The sequence below is a fragment of the Temnothorax nylanderi genome, unplaced genomic scaffold, assembly GCF_030848795.1.
Source record: "Temnothorax nylanderi isolate EJ_2023f unplaced genomic scaffold, tnyl_v1.0 TNYL_tig0227_pilon, whole genome shotgun sequence".
In the NCBI taxonomy this organism is placed as follows: Eukaryota; Metazoa; Arthropoda; class Insecta; order Hymenoptera; family Formicidae; genus Temnothorax; species Temnothorax nylanderi.
Genome location: NW_027249289.1, coordinates 122,101 through 139,797, shown reverse-complemented (window position 1 = coordinate 139,797; position 17,697 = coordinate 122,101). Strand labels below are relative to the sequence as shown.

Here is a 17,697-nt window from a genome sequence, read left to right as displayed (position 1 = left end):
ATTTCAATTTTCACAGATTTTCCGCTATTTTTCTCGATTATCTAAAAATCTAGACGTGATGGAGCAAAACGGTTTACGAATTCGGATTCAGTGACCCAAAATCTATGAGAAACACCTACTCTGATCCCAGTTGCTTTTCAAAAAAAATTTTTTGTGGTCCTGTGTAATCAACACATACGTGTGTAGATTTAACACATGCTTTCTATGTTAATTAAACTTTACAAATTTAAAATGTAAAATTATTAAAATAATTTAAAAAATATGTTAAAGTAACACAATTTAAACGTATTTATTAAATGTGTTAAAATTTACAGAAAAAGAGTGTTGATTTTACTTTATAACAGAAGTAAGAATAAAAATTTACAGAAAAAGAATGTTGATTTTATCTTACAATCTTAACTTTAACATAAAAATTATGTTAATTGTACACATAATTAACCTCAAATTACGATCAGAATAACATTTCCTTTCTGTTAAAATATTTTAACATAGTATCGATGTTACCATTTAACACATCCATATTATGTTAAACTGACACAAAAATTTTAAACATGAAAATTGATGACAATCATTTATCTCTCATGTCATGTAATAAATTATATGCTAAGCATTCTACTAACAAGGGGAACACCAAACATGGCCCCCTCCGATTCCGGCGAGTCTAACATATGTTGTAGTCCTACCCTCCCACTAATTCATGGTAAAGCGATACGACCCAACTCTCAAGCATTTATTATTTTAACAGAGAAATTAATATGTTTTAATTACAACATTTATTATATTTACAAATTATTTAATTAATTTATTTGCTTTGCAATAAAAGTTATGTAATTGTAAATTATTTAATTATAAGTTTTACTATGCAATAAACATTTAATTAAAATTTATGTATTATACAATAAACATATTTAAATTTATTTTTTACTTTTGCCACGATTTTTATTTTTGTATCAGCAACGAATTTTGACTACAGAGAAAGTTTCCTTCTTGGTACGGGTATCTGCTATTGTGTAATCTGATATACGCGCTACCTGAGAACTTGTTTTCTTTGTGTGGCTGGGGTTGTTGAAAGGTTAGGTTAGGTCGTTAGACCGTTGAGTTCATTCAAATCGAGCAAGAGCTAGCGTTCGGAACATACAGCGTGTAGTGCAAAAAGTGAAAAAATATTGTCAGAAAAATGCAAGAGCCAAGTACTAGTGAAAGTGTAGAACAGAATATATCGGATTCAAACTCGGAAGCAGAGAGCCTTGGGAAGGATGATGATATGAAAAATAACTTGACTAACGCTCTTATATATTGTAAGAGTTTGCTGGAAGCAGAAAATCTGCTAACAAATACACCACCAGCACAAATATCGCACGCTTCTATCGCTATGGGCGAAGCAATTTTTAATGAAATTATGTTTATGTTGGACGATCGCAAAATAATAATAGATGAAGATCTAATAGGTGCCGAAGATATTGACATTGACAATGCAGAAGAATATGAGGAGGTATGTTTGAATTTTTGCTAATATTTTTTGTGTTTTTTTATTTCTTGAGTCAGCGTAATAGATAAAAATAATATAGCATGCAATGCAATTCCTTTGCTTATAGTGTATACCTCGTGAAAGTCCAGAATTCCAGCCAGAATTGCCATTTTCTCGCGATTATGAATATATACCATTATCGTATAAAGAAAAAGCAGTTGCTCTTGCCGAGATGCATCCGCAATGGACTTTAAAAACTTTACAGAGGCAAGGTTGCCATAAGTTAAAAAATAAAAAAATGCTGCGTATATGGAAAGAAGATGTTAAACGAGGAGGAACAAAAATTGACAAATGGAAATACATTGAAACGCAAACATTCGAACACTTTACAGAAGCAAGACAGTGTCTTGAGCAGGTATAATTTTGGAAAATATTTATATTATAAAATTTTTATTATAAAATATTTATATTATAAAATATTAATATTATCAAATAACGATTTTAGAAAAGTACATTAACATCAATTTTTAGATAACAACAAGAACTCTACAGCAATGGGCGATGGCGACAGCTTTTCCATTATTAAATGATAATTTCAGTTTTTCTGCCAGCTCTAGTTGGACCGATAGATTCAAACAGAAGTATAAAATTCGGCAAAGGAAAATAACCAGATACATAAGCAACAGAGATCACGCAACCTTGGAAGAAACTTTGGAGGCAGCAGAACGATTTCAAACACAAACGAGGGCAATTATGCCCGAATTTGATTGTAATTTCATTATTAATACGGATCAGACGGGATGTCAGTACCAAATTCCATATAATAGATCGCTCGCACCAAAAGGCTCAAAGACCGTCTTTATCAAAAAGAAAAGCTTGCATAATATTTCTCATTCGTATACTGCACAATACGCCATAACTGCATCGGGCAAAATGTTACCTGTGGTTTTCTTGTGCATGCAGGAATCGACAGGAAAATTTGGTCCGACGGTGCAAAAAAAAGTAGATACATTAATAAGCGAATATAAAAACGTTTTTGTTTCGTGTTCAAAGTCGGGCAAATTAACAAAACATATATATACCGACTATTTAAAATATTGTTTGTCTCCGTATGTTGTAGACAATAAATTTTTGTTATTGATAGACTCGTGGGGAGGTCAAACCGATTTAACGTTGTATGATGATATTTTCGAAGATGAAACAAATAGAGCATCGTGTACTGTTAAGGTGATTCCTCCGAAATGCACCCCTCTTTGTCAGCCGTGCAATGTATATTTTTATCGACAGGTAAAAAATTTTATAAAGCGATTGCAAAATTGTTCATTTTCATTACAACAGCAGCGAGAAATCGGTACTCGCGAGGACGCAATAAAAATACATTCGCTGCTGTTACATCAATTGAGCGCTCCCGTTTTTCAACCGATGCTTTTATATGCTTGGTACGCATCAAAATTAATAGAAGAGAGGCCAATATTTTTAAATATGAATGATATTTGTTTTCCCATAACAGTAGTAAAAAAATTGTGCATCTGCAAAAGTGTAGGTTTTATTCAATGTGCTCATTGTAAAAAGATATTATGTTTTGAATGTTTTTATGATAAATACCATCCTAAAACATGTAATCTGTCTCATTGTGAATCTGATTCCGAAGATGAATAATAAATTTTGATTATTAGAAATAAAATTTTTATGAGTTTTATACATAAAAACAGTCTAATTTTTTTTTGGCTTCCTTTGTATACTTTCCTTTTTGTAGTATTAAATGTTTATTGCATAGTAAAACTTATAATTAAATAATTTACAATTACACAACTTTTATTGCAAAGCAAATAAATTAATTAAATAATTTGTAAATATAATAAATGTTGTAATTAAAACATATTAATTTCTCTGTTAAAATAATAAATGCTTGAGAGTTGGGTCGTATCGCTTTACCATGAATTAGTGGGAGGGTAGGACTACAACATATGTTAGACTCGCCGGAATCGGAGGGGGCCATGTTTGGTGTTCCCCTTGTAAGCAAAAAAGTAGTCTAACATTATATCCTGCAGACGATGACAATATTGCTGATCTTTCTTCATTTAATGATATGCAATAATGTCTATAAAAGCAAATGCAAATAAAAGCAGCGCCGTGTAAAGTATCTTTTAAAGACATCATGTCTATAAAAGACACCATGTCTGTAAATCTTGTAACCACGATGCCAAAAATCACTCCGAAATCTCGGACAGAGAAAGATTTAACAAATCATATTTAAACAATTCGGCCAATTGACCAATGCGATTAGTCAATTCTCTCTCCATCCGAGATCTCGGAGCGATTTCTAGTATCGTGGACACAAAGGTATAGACATAAAAAACGATTATGTACAAAATGTCTGTAAAAGACATCATGTCTATAAGAAACTTCATGTCTGTAAGAGACATATATATGTCTGTAAAAGACATTCATGTCTGTAAGAGCTTAGACATCCCCAGCGAGAAATGCCCCATCGAATCGACGTCTAATCGACGTCGAAAGATGGGTCATTTCTCGCTGGGGCATGATGTGCAAAATCCGACCGAGCAACCTCCCCGTGGTGCACATCGGGTAACGCAAATGCCGGCGGTACTGATCTGCAAGTAAAGATGTGCAATTTACAAAACTGTGAATTGCGATTGCGTTGTTCCTTAAGCACGCAAATTGTGTGCTTTAATATATGTAATATCGAAGGACATGTTCATTTATTTATTCATTATACTATAAATAAATCAAGAATTTTATTATTATTTATTAATAGATATTAAGTGTTATTTATTATGTTCCATTTACTTTAATATGTCTTTACTAGCATAAATGAGTTTAGCATAATAATACAATAACTCACATAACGGTAATTGTTGGCGAATTCTTTGATCCGGGCGTAACTCCGGTTCGCCACTTTATGCCGGGACGACTTCGACAGAGATCCGACGTGCAGGAAAGTAACACACGGAACTTGAGGACGCAATGCACAAAATGTCTTTATTATATATATGTACAGTTCGGGTGAGCGCGCCCTTATGTGAGCGCGTCACTTTGCGCGCACGTGATGCGGAGACCGCTCGACGCGGTGGTCACGTGACGTGGTCTTATACGACCGATCTTGGTGGCGATGGCCAATTAAAGCGCACTCTGATATGCACCGGCAGACGCTCTTACGGCGGTCTATTGCTGTCGCAATCGTTCGGGACACAAGACGCGTAATGTTCACAGCATTGAACTGTGGAGCTCGATTTGTATGATGGCGAGGCGCGGCGCGACTTATACGCGATATTTCACCGCTCGCGGTAGCGAGGGTGGATTGCTGCAGACGCTCGACCGGCGCGAGACAATTAGCGGTGCTCGTAACGAGCAAGTGAGCCGTATGCACGACGGAATGTAGCCCGCGTGAAACGGAAAATAGAACGGACGCACGGCGGTGTACAACCTCGTGTTCCGGAGTACTTGAGACTACTACTGGTCCCGGAGCTCTCGCATTTCGGGAGCTTTCGGGCCCGTGACGGGCATCGACCAATCAGCCGTGTTTTCGTGATCATGCGATCACGGCATGACGGATCGATACTCGTCGGGAAAACTTCGCGGTCAGGGTTGACGCGGGGAGCGGCGCGAAATCCCTTCGTTCTGAGGGCGGCTGACGGATGGCGTCACCGTACGGTATTGACCGCGATCGCGACAGAAATTACGGAACATAACCGCCCGCCGCGAACTACATTCGCAACATCAGGAGCCGCCCGCCGTGACGAACGGTGATTTCGAGCAGCTCGCTTTGCAGCGCACTGCGAGGGCTGTAACTTAAATCAATGAACAATTTATACTGAAAAGGATATTTACAATTATTTAAAGTTTTCTTGTCGCACAGGTATCGAAGAATGTCACTCCGGGGTGTTTAAGTCGACCGGCAGAAATGACAACTTGACTACGGCACGTTTATACGTGGATCGCGCCGTTTTGACTGAGACGACTCGCGTGAGTCCGTCTTCGCCGGGGTGACACTCCACGATCCTTCCTAATTCCCATCTGCTCGGAGGAGCGAGAGGGTTACGCAGTAGTACTAAGCGTCCGACTCGAGCTAAATTTTGAATTTGACGCCACTTGGGGCGTTGCTGTAATGTATGAAGGTAATCGTTTGACCAGAGCTTCCAGAAGCTATCACGCATCTGGTTAATCAATTGCCAGCGAGTGAGACGCGTTTCCTTTTCGTCGAGGAACGAGGGTGCGGGTGCGCTCGTTAGCGCTGAGCCGATTAAGAAATGACTCGGTGTCATTGTACAGTAGTCATCAAAATTGTCTGAGACGGGAGCGATCGGTCGCGAATTTAAACATGCTTCGATTTTACATAGGAGCGTGCTGAGCTCCTCGAATGTTAGCGTGTGCGCCCCGATGACGCGTTTTATGTGAAACTTGACGCTGCGGACGCACGCTTCCCAAAGTCCGCCGAAGTGCGGCGCGGACGGAGGAATGAAGTTCCAACGCACGCCTTGGGTTGCAATTTGATTTTGGAAATTCGGATCGCGAGTGGCCTCACTCCACGCGACGGAGATTTCGCGCTGAGCGCCGTGAAACGTAGTCGCGTTGTCCGAGTACATGTCAATGGGAACGCCGCGACGTGCACAAAACCGATCGAATGCAGCGATAAACGCGGGAGTCGTACAATCGCTAACTAACTCCAGATGAGTCGCCTTGACCGTCATGCAGACGAACACCGCGATATACGCCTTCCGTGATTTGTGGCCTCGACCGGGCGTAGATCTAACCAGTATTGGACCGGCATAATCCACCCCGCAATGTAGAAACGCGCGAGGCGCCGGCGTGACGCGACATGAAGGAAGATCGCCCATTAACTCATGTGCGTTCTTGGCGCTTTCCCGATCGCATTTCACACATTTATGAAGGACCGCGCGGATCGTTTGACGCGCGCGCAAGATCCAGTAGTGATCGCGTAGCAGGTGCAGCGTTAATTGCGGCCCGGCGTGAAGGGCGCGGCGATGAGTGTCGCGTATTAACGCGGCGACCAACGGATGTGCGGCGAGCACAACCGGGTATTTTTTATCGGCCGGAAATGTCGAATGTCGGAGTCGGCCTCCGACTCAAATGAGCCCGCTTTTATCTAGGAACGGGTTTAACGGTATTAGTTTACTGCTGTTTGAAATTCGCTGAGTTGACTTTAATTGCGCGTATTCCACGGGGAATAGCATTTGTTGAATCTGTTTGAGCCAGAATTCGCGCGCGGAATCAATTTCTTCCGGGAGAAGCAATATCGACGCGAGACTTGACTTTGCCTTGACGGATTTAGAGCGATTCGCAGCGCGAGCGCGTTGAGTGAATCGCATTATATAGGCGGTGACGCGCACCAGTTTGTTCCATGAAGAGAATTTTTTATTGAGATCCCAGGGATCACACGATTGCACGATGTGCACGGGCACGTGAGTTCGCTCTTCGGGTAGCGATTCGACAGAATTTGACGGAGACTCTGAGGGCCAATGATCGGACGATATTTTGAGCCAGGCTGGCCCTGTCCACCATAGAGATTGGGCACTCAGAGCTTCGGGTTTGACGCCTCGTGAGACGAGGTCGGCAGGATTTTGCGCGGATGGCACGTGATGCCATTCGACGTTGGGCAAAAGAGTCTGAACCTCATGCACCCGATTCGCGACGAACATTTTCCAACTCGAGGGTGGCTGTGAGAGCCAGGCTTTAGTGACCTTTGAATCGGTCCAGCAGTGGTAAATGTGAATAGCGATAGTGAGCGCGGATCGCGCGGCGGCGATAGTACGCGCGAGCAGAACCGCGGCGAGTAACTCTAACCGAGGAATACTCATGGGCTTGAGCGGAGCTACTTTGGACTTCGAGAGAAGTAGCGTAATGTCTACCGTTCCGTCAAAATGCGTAACCTTTAAGTACACGACCGCTCCGTATGCGGAGGCGGAAGCATCGGCAAACCCATGAATCTCCGCGGTGAGAGTGTCGGAACCGTAGCCGGTCCAACGCGGAATGGTGATTTGTCGCAATAATGGTAATCGAGAATAATAATCTCTCCACTGACGGAGAAGATTTTCAGGGATCACATCGTCCCATTTGCATCGAAGCAGCCAGAGTTGCTGCATCATGATTTTTGCGGTGATGACTACGGGAGCCATCCAGCCGAGAGGATCAAAAAGTCGCGCTATTGTCGAAAGTATGGAGCGCTTCGTGTCGGGAAGCGACTCTGCGAGTGTGACATCAAACTGAAAAACGTCCGTATGAGGATGCCATTTGATGCCTAGTATCTTAAGGCGTTCGTCAGAATCGAGCGGTTTGGAGGACGCAAGGCCGTGATCCTTCGGATTGATGTCTTCGAGCAATAAAGGATTGTTACTCGCCCATTTACGGAGGTGAAATCCTGCTCGTTGCAAAAGAGAAATTACTTGATCTCGCGTCTGAAGCGCGAGCGGTATGTCATCGGCGCCGAACACAGCGTCATCGACGTACATGTGAAGCCGTAATACCAGAACTGCCAAAGGGAAATCAGCGCCTTCGTCTTCGGCGACTTGCTCGACCACGCGAAGAGCGACGTTTGGCGCGTTTGCATTCCCGTATGTGACGGTCAGCAATAGGTATGCTATCAAGGGACCGTGTGGGTCTGGTCGCCATAAGATTCTTTGGTAATGAGCGTCTTCCTTGTGGACGAGAATCTGGCGATACATCTTGGCGATGTCGGCGGTGAACACGAACCGAAATTGACGCCATCGCAAGATAATGAACGATAATTCGGGTTGTAATTTGCGACCAATCATTAGATGGTCGTTCAAGGAGAGACCATTGGAGGTTGGTTGAGAGGCGTTGAAGACAACGCGTAACCGAGTTGTCGCGCTATGCTCGCGTACAACTGCGTGATGCGGTATATATATGACTTGACGATCCGGAGGGTCGTCGAGGGGCGCCTTGGTCATGTGGCCAAGACGCTCATATTCCGCCAAGAAGTCGTGGTATTCCCTTGCGAGGTCGGGATTCGCCTTTAACCGCGACTCGAGACGCGAATACAACGCGATTGCCGACGATTTTGAGTTGCCAATGTCGATAGGGGGCCCCGATTTAAACGGCAGCCGTACGATATACTGCCCATTGGGGGCACGCGAATGTGTCGACACGAAATGTTCCTCGCATCTGATCTCTTCCGGTGAGAGATGCGTTTGTTGAGGGAGTTCTTCGATCTCCCAGAACCGTTTCAGCTGATCGGAGATTTCCGAGAGCACCGTGCAGTGGTGCGTTTGAATGCGAGCCGGCCGTGACTGTGACGGCATAGGCATCGGTCCCGATAGGAACCATCCAAATATCGAATTCTGAGCGACGGGCTCATGAGGTGCGCGATTACGTACTTCCGGCAGTAAGATCGCGCCGTATAAATCAGCGCCGATAATTACGTCAATCGACGCCGCGCTAGTCGGATCGCTATCAGCGAGCGTAAGTTCGCGAATGTACGACAGTTTCGTTATGTCCGGAACGCGTTGCGGAATATAAGTTGTGAGCGACTTAAGAACAAGAGCGGAGACGGAGGGCGACGGGCCCGTTCCGTCACGCGCTGACACGTGAACTATAGCTGCGCTGCGTGCAGTGGCAGCGGTCTCGCCGATCCCAGTGATAGATACGGAGACGCGCGTACGCGGGAGACGCAATCGCTGAGCTAAACGTTCGGTGATCAAAGTCGTGACCGAACCTTGATCCAACAACGCGCGGACGATACTATGTCGACCGTTGAGCCCGCTCACCTTGATCCAGGCCGTAGCTAATAAAATATTTGATTTTGAAAAGCTAGTGTGAGATAATAAATGCGACGTGACTTCGTCAGTTAAGTCTGTTTTTGTTTCCGTAGATGAAGGTGAGCTCTCACTTGTCAAACTATTATTATTTACATCGGTCGTGTGAAGCAACGTATGGTGCTTCTGCTGACATTGACAGCATGTGTTCTTGCTCGAACACGCATCGCGAGTGTGTGCCGTGTACTCAAGCAATTGTAGCAACAATGATATTTCTTCGCGAGATCACGCCGTTGAGCGACGCTTTTATTGTGAAAGTCCGGACACGCGGACAAGAAGTGCGTCTTTTGACACATGGGACATTTGGTCGAACTTGCGTTCGCTGCGTGACTCTGAACAGAGGAATTTTGTTTATTGCCCTTGACTTGAGACGAAGCCGGGAGAACATTCTCGAGCGCACGTATTCGTGATAGAAGAAATTTATCAAGTCGATCGTATGTTGGATACTCTGACGTATCGCCAAGTTGCAATTCCCAGGCCTTTCGTGTGAATTTATCCAGCCTTTGAACGAGCAAATAAACCAAAATGTCGTCCCATGCATCAACAGACCGACCGAGGTTTTTTAACGACTGTATTGCTATGTTCGCCTTATTGCGCAACGCGATGAGAGCCACTGCGGAATCAGAAGTCGCTTGGGGAAGCGTGTGCAGAGCGTGTATGTGATCATGTACTAAACGACGGCGATTATCATATCGCGTTATTAGCAAATTCCAAGCTATCTTAAAATTCGCGTCAGTTAATGCCAGATTGCGTATGGCATCGCTGGCTTCACCCTTCACGCAAGAGTGCAGATACTGCAAGCGATTAACGTCTAACAATTCGCGATTATCAATGATTAAGGCTGTAAATTGATCTCGAAACGCTTCCCATTCGCGAAACTCCCCCGAGAATTTAGGAAGACTTATACGCGGCAGGTGCGAAAGAGAAAACGCGGACTGATCCGTGCGCATCGTCGATGCGGCAAATGACTGGTTGTGACTCACGACCGGCTCCAACTCCTCCAGGCTCTCCGACATGTAGTCCAGGGCTGCTTGGTAGGCGTTGTGCGTAGTCTCGAAGTGATTGTCCTTGAAGTAGGACAGGGATGCTCGCAGGTCCTCAGGGATGGTCTTGGCTACAGCGGCGTGTCCGCTGACGAACTGATTCCATGTCTCCTTGAGAGCGGAGATCCTCGAACGGATCTTTCCTGGCGTTAGGTTGCTTCGCCCGAGCTTCTTGAAATTCTCAAGACAACGCTCGATCACTCTTTGGAGTTGCGAGTGACCGCCCAATTGCTCTGCCATTTCGCACCAGCTAGTTTGACTCGTCCTCAACAAGCACGCCGATCCGGCTCGAAGGACCAGAAATTATGTTGGCGAATTCTTTGATCCGGGCGTAACTCCGGTTCGCCACTTTATGCCGGGACGACCCCGACAGGGATCCGACGTGCAGGAAAGTAACACACGGAACTTGAGGACGCAATGCACAAAATGTCTTTATTATATATATGTACAGTTCGGGTGAGCGCGCCCTTATGTGAGCGCGTCACTTTGCGCGCACGTGATGCGGAGACCGCTCGACGCGGTGGTCACGTGACGTGGTCTTATACGACCGATCTTGGTGGCGATGGCCAATTAAAGCGCACTCTGATATGCACCGGCAGACGCTCTTACGGCGGTCTATTGCTGTCGCAATCGTTCGGGACACAAGACGCGTAATGTTCACAGCATTGAACTGTGGAGCTCGATTTGTATGATGGCGAGGCGCGGCGCGACTTATACGCGATATTTCACCGCTCGCGGTAGCGAGGGTGGATTGCTGCGGACGCTCGACCGGCGCGAGACAATTAGCGGTGCTCGTAACGAGCAAGTGAGCCGTATGCACGACGGAATGTAGCCCGCGTGAAACGGAAAATAGAACGGACGCACGGCGGTGTACAACCTCGTGTTCCGGAGTACTTGAGACTACTACTGGTCCCGGAGCTCTCGCATTTCGGGAGCTTTCGGGCCCGTGACGGGCATCGACCAATCAGCCGTGTTTTCGTGATCATGCGATCACGGCATGACGGATCGATACTCGTCGGGAAAACTTCGCGGTCAGGGTTGACGCGGGGAGCGGCGCGAAATCCCTTCGTTCTGAGGGCGGCTGACGGATGGCGTCACCGTACGGTATTGACCGCGATCGCGACAGAAATTACGGAACAGTAATGTATAATAAACGTGTATTATTTAAATAAATAATTTTAAAGAATATAAATATATTGGTATATATTGGTACATATTGTTTGCATATTTGCACAATGGTCTGCACAATTATACACGATTCTCGCTTTCAGGAAAGTAAAAAATACTGGTTGCAAAAATGTAAATTGCTATGCCATTTCTACTTGTGTAACAAAAATATTAAATTAAATATAAAAATAGAAATATACTGCGTTTACGCGAGCGTTACTTCGGTAGTAACTTACGATAATTCACTCGTTTACGCGGAGTGAATTATCGTAGGTACGTTATTATGGTGTATCGTTACATTATTTATTTTTATTTAATATTTAATATTTTAATATTTTTATTCATTTTAGTATTACAAATTGTATGTACTGTCACGACTTTTTCACTCCCGGAGCGGTCCGGGACGTGTGCCGGATCAAAAGGGGAAAGGAGAGCAGGATGGTAGGCCTCTCCGGTGATTCTCTCGCACCTCCGACACTCCACGAAACGATTTCTAATGTTGGGCGCCAGACGCGTAAATTCGCGTCCGCGAAATCGCGAGAAACCAAAAACGAAACGCAAAACGAAATAAGTCGGTGTGCGAGGGAATGGCTAGCTCGACCTAATAGCAGGGCGGGGTTGATGAAGGGCAGCGCGGTATTCGGCGGGGTGACGCAAAATAATCAAGATCACGAACTCAAGCGGTTAACAGATAAAAGATAACATTTATTCGGTAGAAATTTCTGGATGGAACAGTAAGTGCCAATGTGGCTTTCAAAACAAAAGCAAATAGCAGGTGGTAGATAACGCGGGCGTCAAATTTCGAATACAAAATATGATAACGCGGACGCCAGAAATAAACGGAAAATTTCGTTAACTCAGTAAACGCGCGGAAGGCGCAGCAAGAGAACGTGTGAGGAAAACTAAACTTACAAAATCATCGAGATCATATAATTTCACAGCTAATAATAGTAGAAAAGTTCGCGGACAAATAACATAGAATATCGGTACAAATTACGACTGACTACGACATAACGGAAATAAACGCGAAATAATAGCGGGAAGTACCGCGAAATGATAAGGCGCCACGCTTGGAGCGCGTGAACGCAAGTTCCCAAACCCGTGCAGGGATTCTGTCGCCATAAGGATCTTACTCTAACGCAAGTAATAATCCCAATCTAACGCAGGGAATAATCTTAAACTAACGCAAAGAGTAATCTTAAACTAACGCAAAGAATAATCTTAAACTAACGCAACGAACGCGACGCGAGTAATGTCCCAACGCAAGAAGGAACGAACGCAACTTGTGATACCGCCAGGGATATCCTCACGCGAAGAATAAGGCGCCGGGGCGCTTGACGTAACGCGAAATACTAAACTAACGCGAGAAAATGGATGGAATTACCGCGACCAATGCTATAACTAACGCGAAATGACCGATTTATCCTAACGCACGAAACGGAGAATACGCAAGTGATTCTGATCGAACGCAACACCCGCGATCGTCAGCAATCGTCCAACGCGAAAAATGATGCGCCGAGACACTCGGCATAACGCGAAATACTCGAATTAACGCGAGAAAGATTACGGAATTACCGCGAGTAATAACGAGACGCAACCTTAGGTCGACGCGGATGGTATCTTAATAATCTTAAGGCGAACCACATCCTACCGCGAATAATATCTCAACGCAGCCGATATCGCGAGGATAGTCTAAATGCCCGAACGCGAATCGTAAGTAACGCAATTAAACCAACGCGAATATCCCTCTGACGCCATTAATATCGCGTGCAGAATCTAAGATTCGACCGGGCGCAATACTACGCATAACGAGACACGCGGTCGTGAACGTGAAGGGCGCGAGAAATGGCGTATTCGCGATATCGAACGTCGTCATCGACGCGCCTACCGCGATCTCCAGAGGTTCGCAGATTTCGATCGCGATCCCACGGCCATGAGACCATTCCGGTGCCCCTCGCTCTCGCTATCGATCGCTAAATACGCCTTGTCGGCGAATACGCTAATTATCGCGAATTTTCCCGGGCGAGAGCGCGACCCGGGGAGCGGTGTCGTGGCTTTACATCAAACGTTACCGGGGCAACCTCACCGTAGGCAGATTCTCTCCCGAGGGTCCTCGCCGTCATCCCAAGGGTCGTAAAGAGAGCCGGACGTCGTACTCAGCTTCTGGGTGCGACTTAACGCGAACAGAATATCGCGACTTGATTGTGACGTGCGTCGGTTTGCGAGGACGATCCACGAATGCTCCCGAAATTTCGCTCGATGGCGGAATCGATAGCGCACCCCACCCCGGGCGTACGCGGCCCCGCGACGTTGGAGCGCGGGCCAATGAGGGGTGAGCTCGCAGGCTCGCGGCGGATTCGTGCGTAGGGCCGTGAATTACGGCTTTCCGCAGGGCGCCAAACGGCCCTTCGCTCGCGCGGCAAATTTTTCGGGATTCTTCCCGGCGGCGGACGGGACGTGTCTGCCTCCGTATTCCTCCTTTTCGGTTCGGGAATGGTGGCCACCTATCCCGGAATCCGGTCAGCAGTGTGAGGAGGGCAGATTAGCGGATTTAGCCCCGGCGTCCCGGGGCCCTGCCATTATAGGTCCGCCCGCCGCTGTGTCACGCGCCGCGCGCGTGTTTTCCTGCGCTCCGTCGCTCTCGGCGGCCCGCGAGTTGCTTCGATCCGCTTGCCGTCGTCCGATCTCTCGCCGTTATCTTTCTCGTCGACTCCGTTTTCCGCGATCCTCTGCACCCTCTCAGGAAACTCCGGTCTTCGGCTCGGTGAGGCGCCACGCAAATGATACAAAATAAAACAAAAAGGATCAGAATATGCAACGCGATTACAATATGCCCCTGGAGATCTCGTATCAATTCGTTGAACCGTCCTCGGGCGTGAAAAAGGTCGCGAAACCCGCGCCTTGTGACGGCGGCGGGGCGCTGCAACGATGCAGCGAAACTGCAACGTCACAGTACATATACATATAACATTGCCAGTGTGTGGACTGCGTGGTAAAACGAAATGCGGACACCCGAGTTATGGTACGGATCGAGCGGGAGGAAGAAGGACAGAAGATCATATGTCTGCCTTCTTTTATTCAGCCGAAGGCAACCGAAGCACTGAGCGCACACGGACGTGGTTCATGTTTTGTGTGAGTATCCCCTCCATCTCCATGACGACCGGGCCGCGTCTCATTTTCTGGCGGCACTGGGCCGGGGTGGGTTTCGTCATGGTGGAGTGTGGGCCCATCTCCGTGGTGGCGGTGTACGCCCCTCCGAGTTGGACCCGTGCCGAGTACGAGCAGCTATTGTCCGAGCTGGAGGACTGCGTTCGCGGCTGCTCGTCCGGCCGGGTAATAATAGCGGGGGACTTCAACGCAAAGTCGGCGTTATGGGGTCCCCCGCGAATAAATTGGAGGGGGGCCGTCACCGAGGCGTGGGCGGCGGGACTCGGCCTGTGTCTGGTAAACGAGGGCCGAGAGAGCACCTGCGTGCGGCAGCAGGGGGAATCAGTGGTGGACCTGACGTGGGCCACCCCCCCTGTTGCTCGCGAGATACGCAACTGGAGGGTGGTCACGGACCAAGAAACCTTGTCAGACCATCTCTATATCGAGATGGAGGTCCGTGCCACTCCTCCGGGGGTGCTCACCCGTCGCCGCGACGCGAATAAGCAAAAGCGGAGATGGGCCATCAAGAGGATGGATGCAGACCTTTTCGGTGCAGCGATCATAGCCCTCAATTGGGGGCGAGAAAGGGAAGGCGAAATAGAAGGGAGAGAGATAGATGACAAGGTCGAAGGATTGGTTGGCACAATGACTAAGGCGTGCGATGTGGCCATGCCTCGGCTTCGTCCTCTCCCCCCGCGCAAACACGCCTATTGGTGGACCGAGGAGTTAGCCGATCTGAGGCGCTCCTCGGTCCGCGCGAAAAGGACTTGGAGAAGGGCTCGCGCCGGAAGGCGCGGCCCGACCGTGGAAGAGGCTGGAGAGGCTTGGCGAGCCGCCCGCCAAGACCTCTCCCGAGCCATACGTGCGGCCAAGGGGCGCGCTTGGAAAGAGCTCCTCGACGACGTAGAGGAGGACCCGTGGGGACGCCCATATAAGTTAGTTCTGAGTAAGCTCAGGCCCTGGGCGTCCCCATTCACCGAGACACTCGACCCTCCATTCGTGGAGGAGGTCGTCGGCAAGCTCTTCCCCCGGGATAATGGGGGAGGGATGGAGTTCTCGGCGACCTCGAACTGGGAGTGGCAAGAGGAATGGGGGGTGGACGAGATGGAGTTGTCGAGGGCTCTCCGCGGGGTCAGGAGAGTTAAAGCTCCTGGCCCTGACGGGATTCCGGGGCGTGCGTGGCCCCTGGCCGCGGGGGAAATGGCCGGCAGGATGCGCAAAGTGTTCACCGCGTGTCTGCGTGCCGGTCGTTTCCCGAAGAAATGGAAAAAGGCCAGACTTGTGCTCCTGCCCAAGGCTGGCAAGCCGGCGGACTCGCCGTCCGCTTACCGGCCCGTGTGCCTGCTGGACGAGGCGGGGAAGATACTAGAGCGTATCATCGCCGAGCGCCTCGTCCAGCATCTGTCCCGAAGGGACGTGGAGGGACTCTCGGACGACCAATTCGGCTTCCGGGCCGGGAGATCGACCGTGGACGCGATTAAACGCGTTCTCTCCCGGACGGAGGTTGAGATCGCCGGGGGGAGAGTTGTCAGGGGGTGTCGTTCGACGTTTGCAACGCCTTCAACTCTCTCCCCTGGCCGGTGATCATGGAGGCCCTGCGGAGTTTCGGGGTCCCCGAGTATTTGATCGAGGTCGTCCGAGACTACCTCGTGGGTAGAGGGATTACGTACACGGACCGGGACGGAGTCCTGAGGATCAGATTAATGGAGTGCGGGGTCCCGCAGGGGTCCGTTCTAGGACCCCTGTTGTGGATTATTGGATATAATCTGGTCCTCGGGACACCCCTCCCCAATGGATGCTGGCTCTCGGGATACGCCAACGACGTATACCTGGGAGTCAGCAGGGAGGGGTGGCAGGAGATTTACAGGCTGGCCAATGTAGCGGCAGCAAGCGTGGTGCGCTCCATTGAGAGACTGGGCCTCAAGGTGGCCCCGCAAAAAACACAAGTCAACCTCTTTTATAACAAGAGGGGGCGGTTTAAGCGGGGCCCGCCGGAGGGGCTCAGTCTCCGGATAAGAGGGCAAAAAATCCCGACCACTCCCTAGCTAAAATACCTGGGGATGTGGCTGGACAGCGGGAGGAACTTCCGCGAACACGTCGCCCGCGTGGTCCCAAGGGCCAAGACAGTCGCGAACTGTCTTTCGCGGCTGTTGCCTAATCTTGGCAGGGCCAGCGGGCGAGTACGGCGCCTCTACACGGCGACGGTCCACTCGATCATGATGTACGCCGCACCAGTTTGGTGGGAGAGGGTGGGTGCATCATTGATCTTGAGGAGTAAGATGGAAGCCGCACAGCGAATTATCGCTGTGCGTGCTGCGAGAGCATATAGGACCGTCGCCCATGTGGGGGCGACCGCCCTGGCGTGAATCCCCCCGGCGCACCTTATCGCGAGGTTGTACGCCGAAATGTACGACCGAATTCGCAGGGTGCGCGAGGAGTTAGGGGTGGTCCCGCCAAGAGCTAAAAGGGCGGTGAAAGCCGAAGTCAGGGCGACCGTCGTTGACCGCTGGAAAGAGTGGTTGGCGGACCCCCGACGCAAGTGGGGGAAGAGGGTCGCCCAAGCTGTCCAGCCGGTGCTGGAGGAGTGGGTGGAGGGAGGCAAACGAAGATTTGTTTCCTTCCACACTGCGCAGGTGGTGACGGGGCACGGTTGCTTCGGAAGCTACCTGCACAGAATCGGGAAGGAGCGTACCACGCGCTGCTGGCACTGCCCGGAGGAAGCGGACACGGCGCAACACACGCTGGAATTTTGTCCAGCATGGGAAGTGGAGTGCCGTGCCCTCCGGGCACAGATAGGAGAGGATCTCTCCCTTCCGACGATCATAGCGGCTGCGGTTTAGCCGGGAGACGTCGGAAGGGAAAATTGGAGGTCGTTTGCCTCTTTTTGTGACACGGTCATGCCGAATAAAAAGGCGGACGAAAGGGTAAGAAGGGGGGAAGCCGCCCCTCTTCCCCAGTCAGATAGCGAGTAGAGGGGCTGAAAGGACAGCCTCCTCTGAGTTGGAGGAGACAACAACCGGACTGTAGCCCGGGCACCACTTCCCCCCTCCGAGTAATG

General features: G+C 48.5%; 3 protein-coding genes across 3 annotated transcripts; 2 read left to right on the top strand and 1 right to left on the bottom strand.

Moving 5' to 3' along the window:
* The first annotated feature begins 851 nt into the window (after positions 1-851).
* Positions 852-3,177, top strand: LOC139779481 (uncharacterized). The gene is made up of 3 exons (XM_071717851.1): positions 852-1,492; positions 1,596-1,883; positions 2,000-3,177. The coding sequence occupies exons 1-3, from the start codon at positions 1,178-1,180 to the stop codon at positions 3,125-3,127; spliced, it is 1,731 nt and encodes a 576-aa protein (XP_071573952.1). The 5' UTR covers positions 852-1,177; the 3' UTR covers positions 3,128-3,177.
* Positions 3,178-6,576: 3,399 nt separating this feature from the next.
* Positions 6,577-10,565, bottom strand: LOC139779475 (uncharacterized). The gene is made up of 2 exons (XM_071717845.1): positions 10,266-10,565; positions 6,577-9,411 (listed from the first exon to the last, which is right to left on the bottom strand). Exons 1-2 carry the CDS (start codon positions 10,563-10,565, stop codon positions 6,577-6,579), a joined length of 3,135 nt encoding a protein of 1,044 aa, XP_071573946.1.
* Positions 10,566-17,044: 6,479 nt separating this feature from the next.
* LOC139779474 (uncharacterized) lies at positions 17,045-17,479 on the top strand. Its single transcript, XM_071717843.1, has one exon. The coding sequence runs from the start codon at positions 17,045-17,047 to the stop codon at positions 17,477-17,479; it is 435 nt and encodes a 144-aa protein (XP_071573944.1).
* Positions 17,480-17,697: the final 218 nt, after the last annotated feature.

What these genes read in the sequence shown, in the direction of transcription:
- LOC139779481 (XM_071717851.1), top strand. Translation starts at nt 1,178, where the DNA reads ATGCAAGAGCCAAGTACTAGTGAAAGTGTAGAACAGAATATATCGGAT. An exon ending in ATGCAGAAGAATATGAGGAG is followed by an intron (nt 1,493 to 1,595) that starts GTATGTTTGAAT and finishes CTTTGCTTATAG; the next exon opens with TGTATACCTCGTGAAAGTCC. An exon ending in CAAGACAGTGTCTTGAGCAG is followed by an intron (nt 1,884 to 1,999) that starts GTATAATTTTGG and finishes ATCAATTTTTAG; the next exon opens with ATAACAACAAGAACTCTACA.
- LOC139779475 (XM_071717845.1), bottom strand. Translation starts at nt 10,565, where the DNA reads ATGGCAGAGCAATTGGGCGGTCACTCGCAACTCCAAAGAGTGATCGAG. An exon ending in TGGAGGAGTTGGAGCCGGTC is followed by an intron (nt 9,412 to 10,265) that starts GTGAGTCACAAC and finishes TGTCAATGTCAG; the next exon opens with CAGAAGCACCATACGTTGCT.
- LOC139779474 (XM_071717843.1), top strand. Translation starts at nt 17,045, where the DNA reads ATGTACGACCGAATTCGCAGGGTGCGCGAGGAGTTAGGGGTGGTCCCG.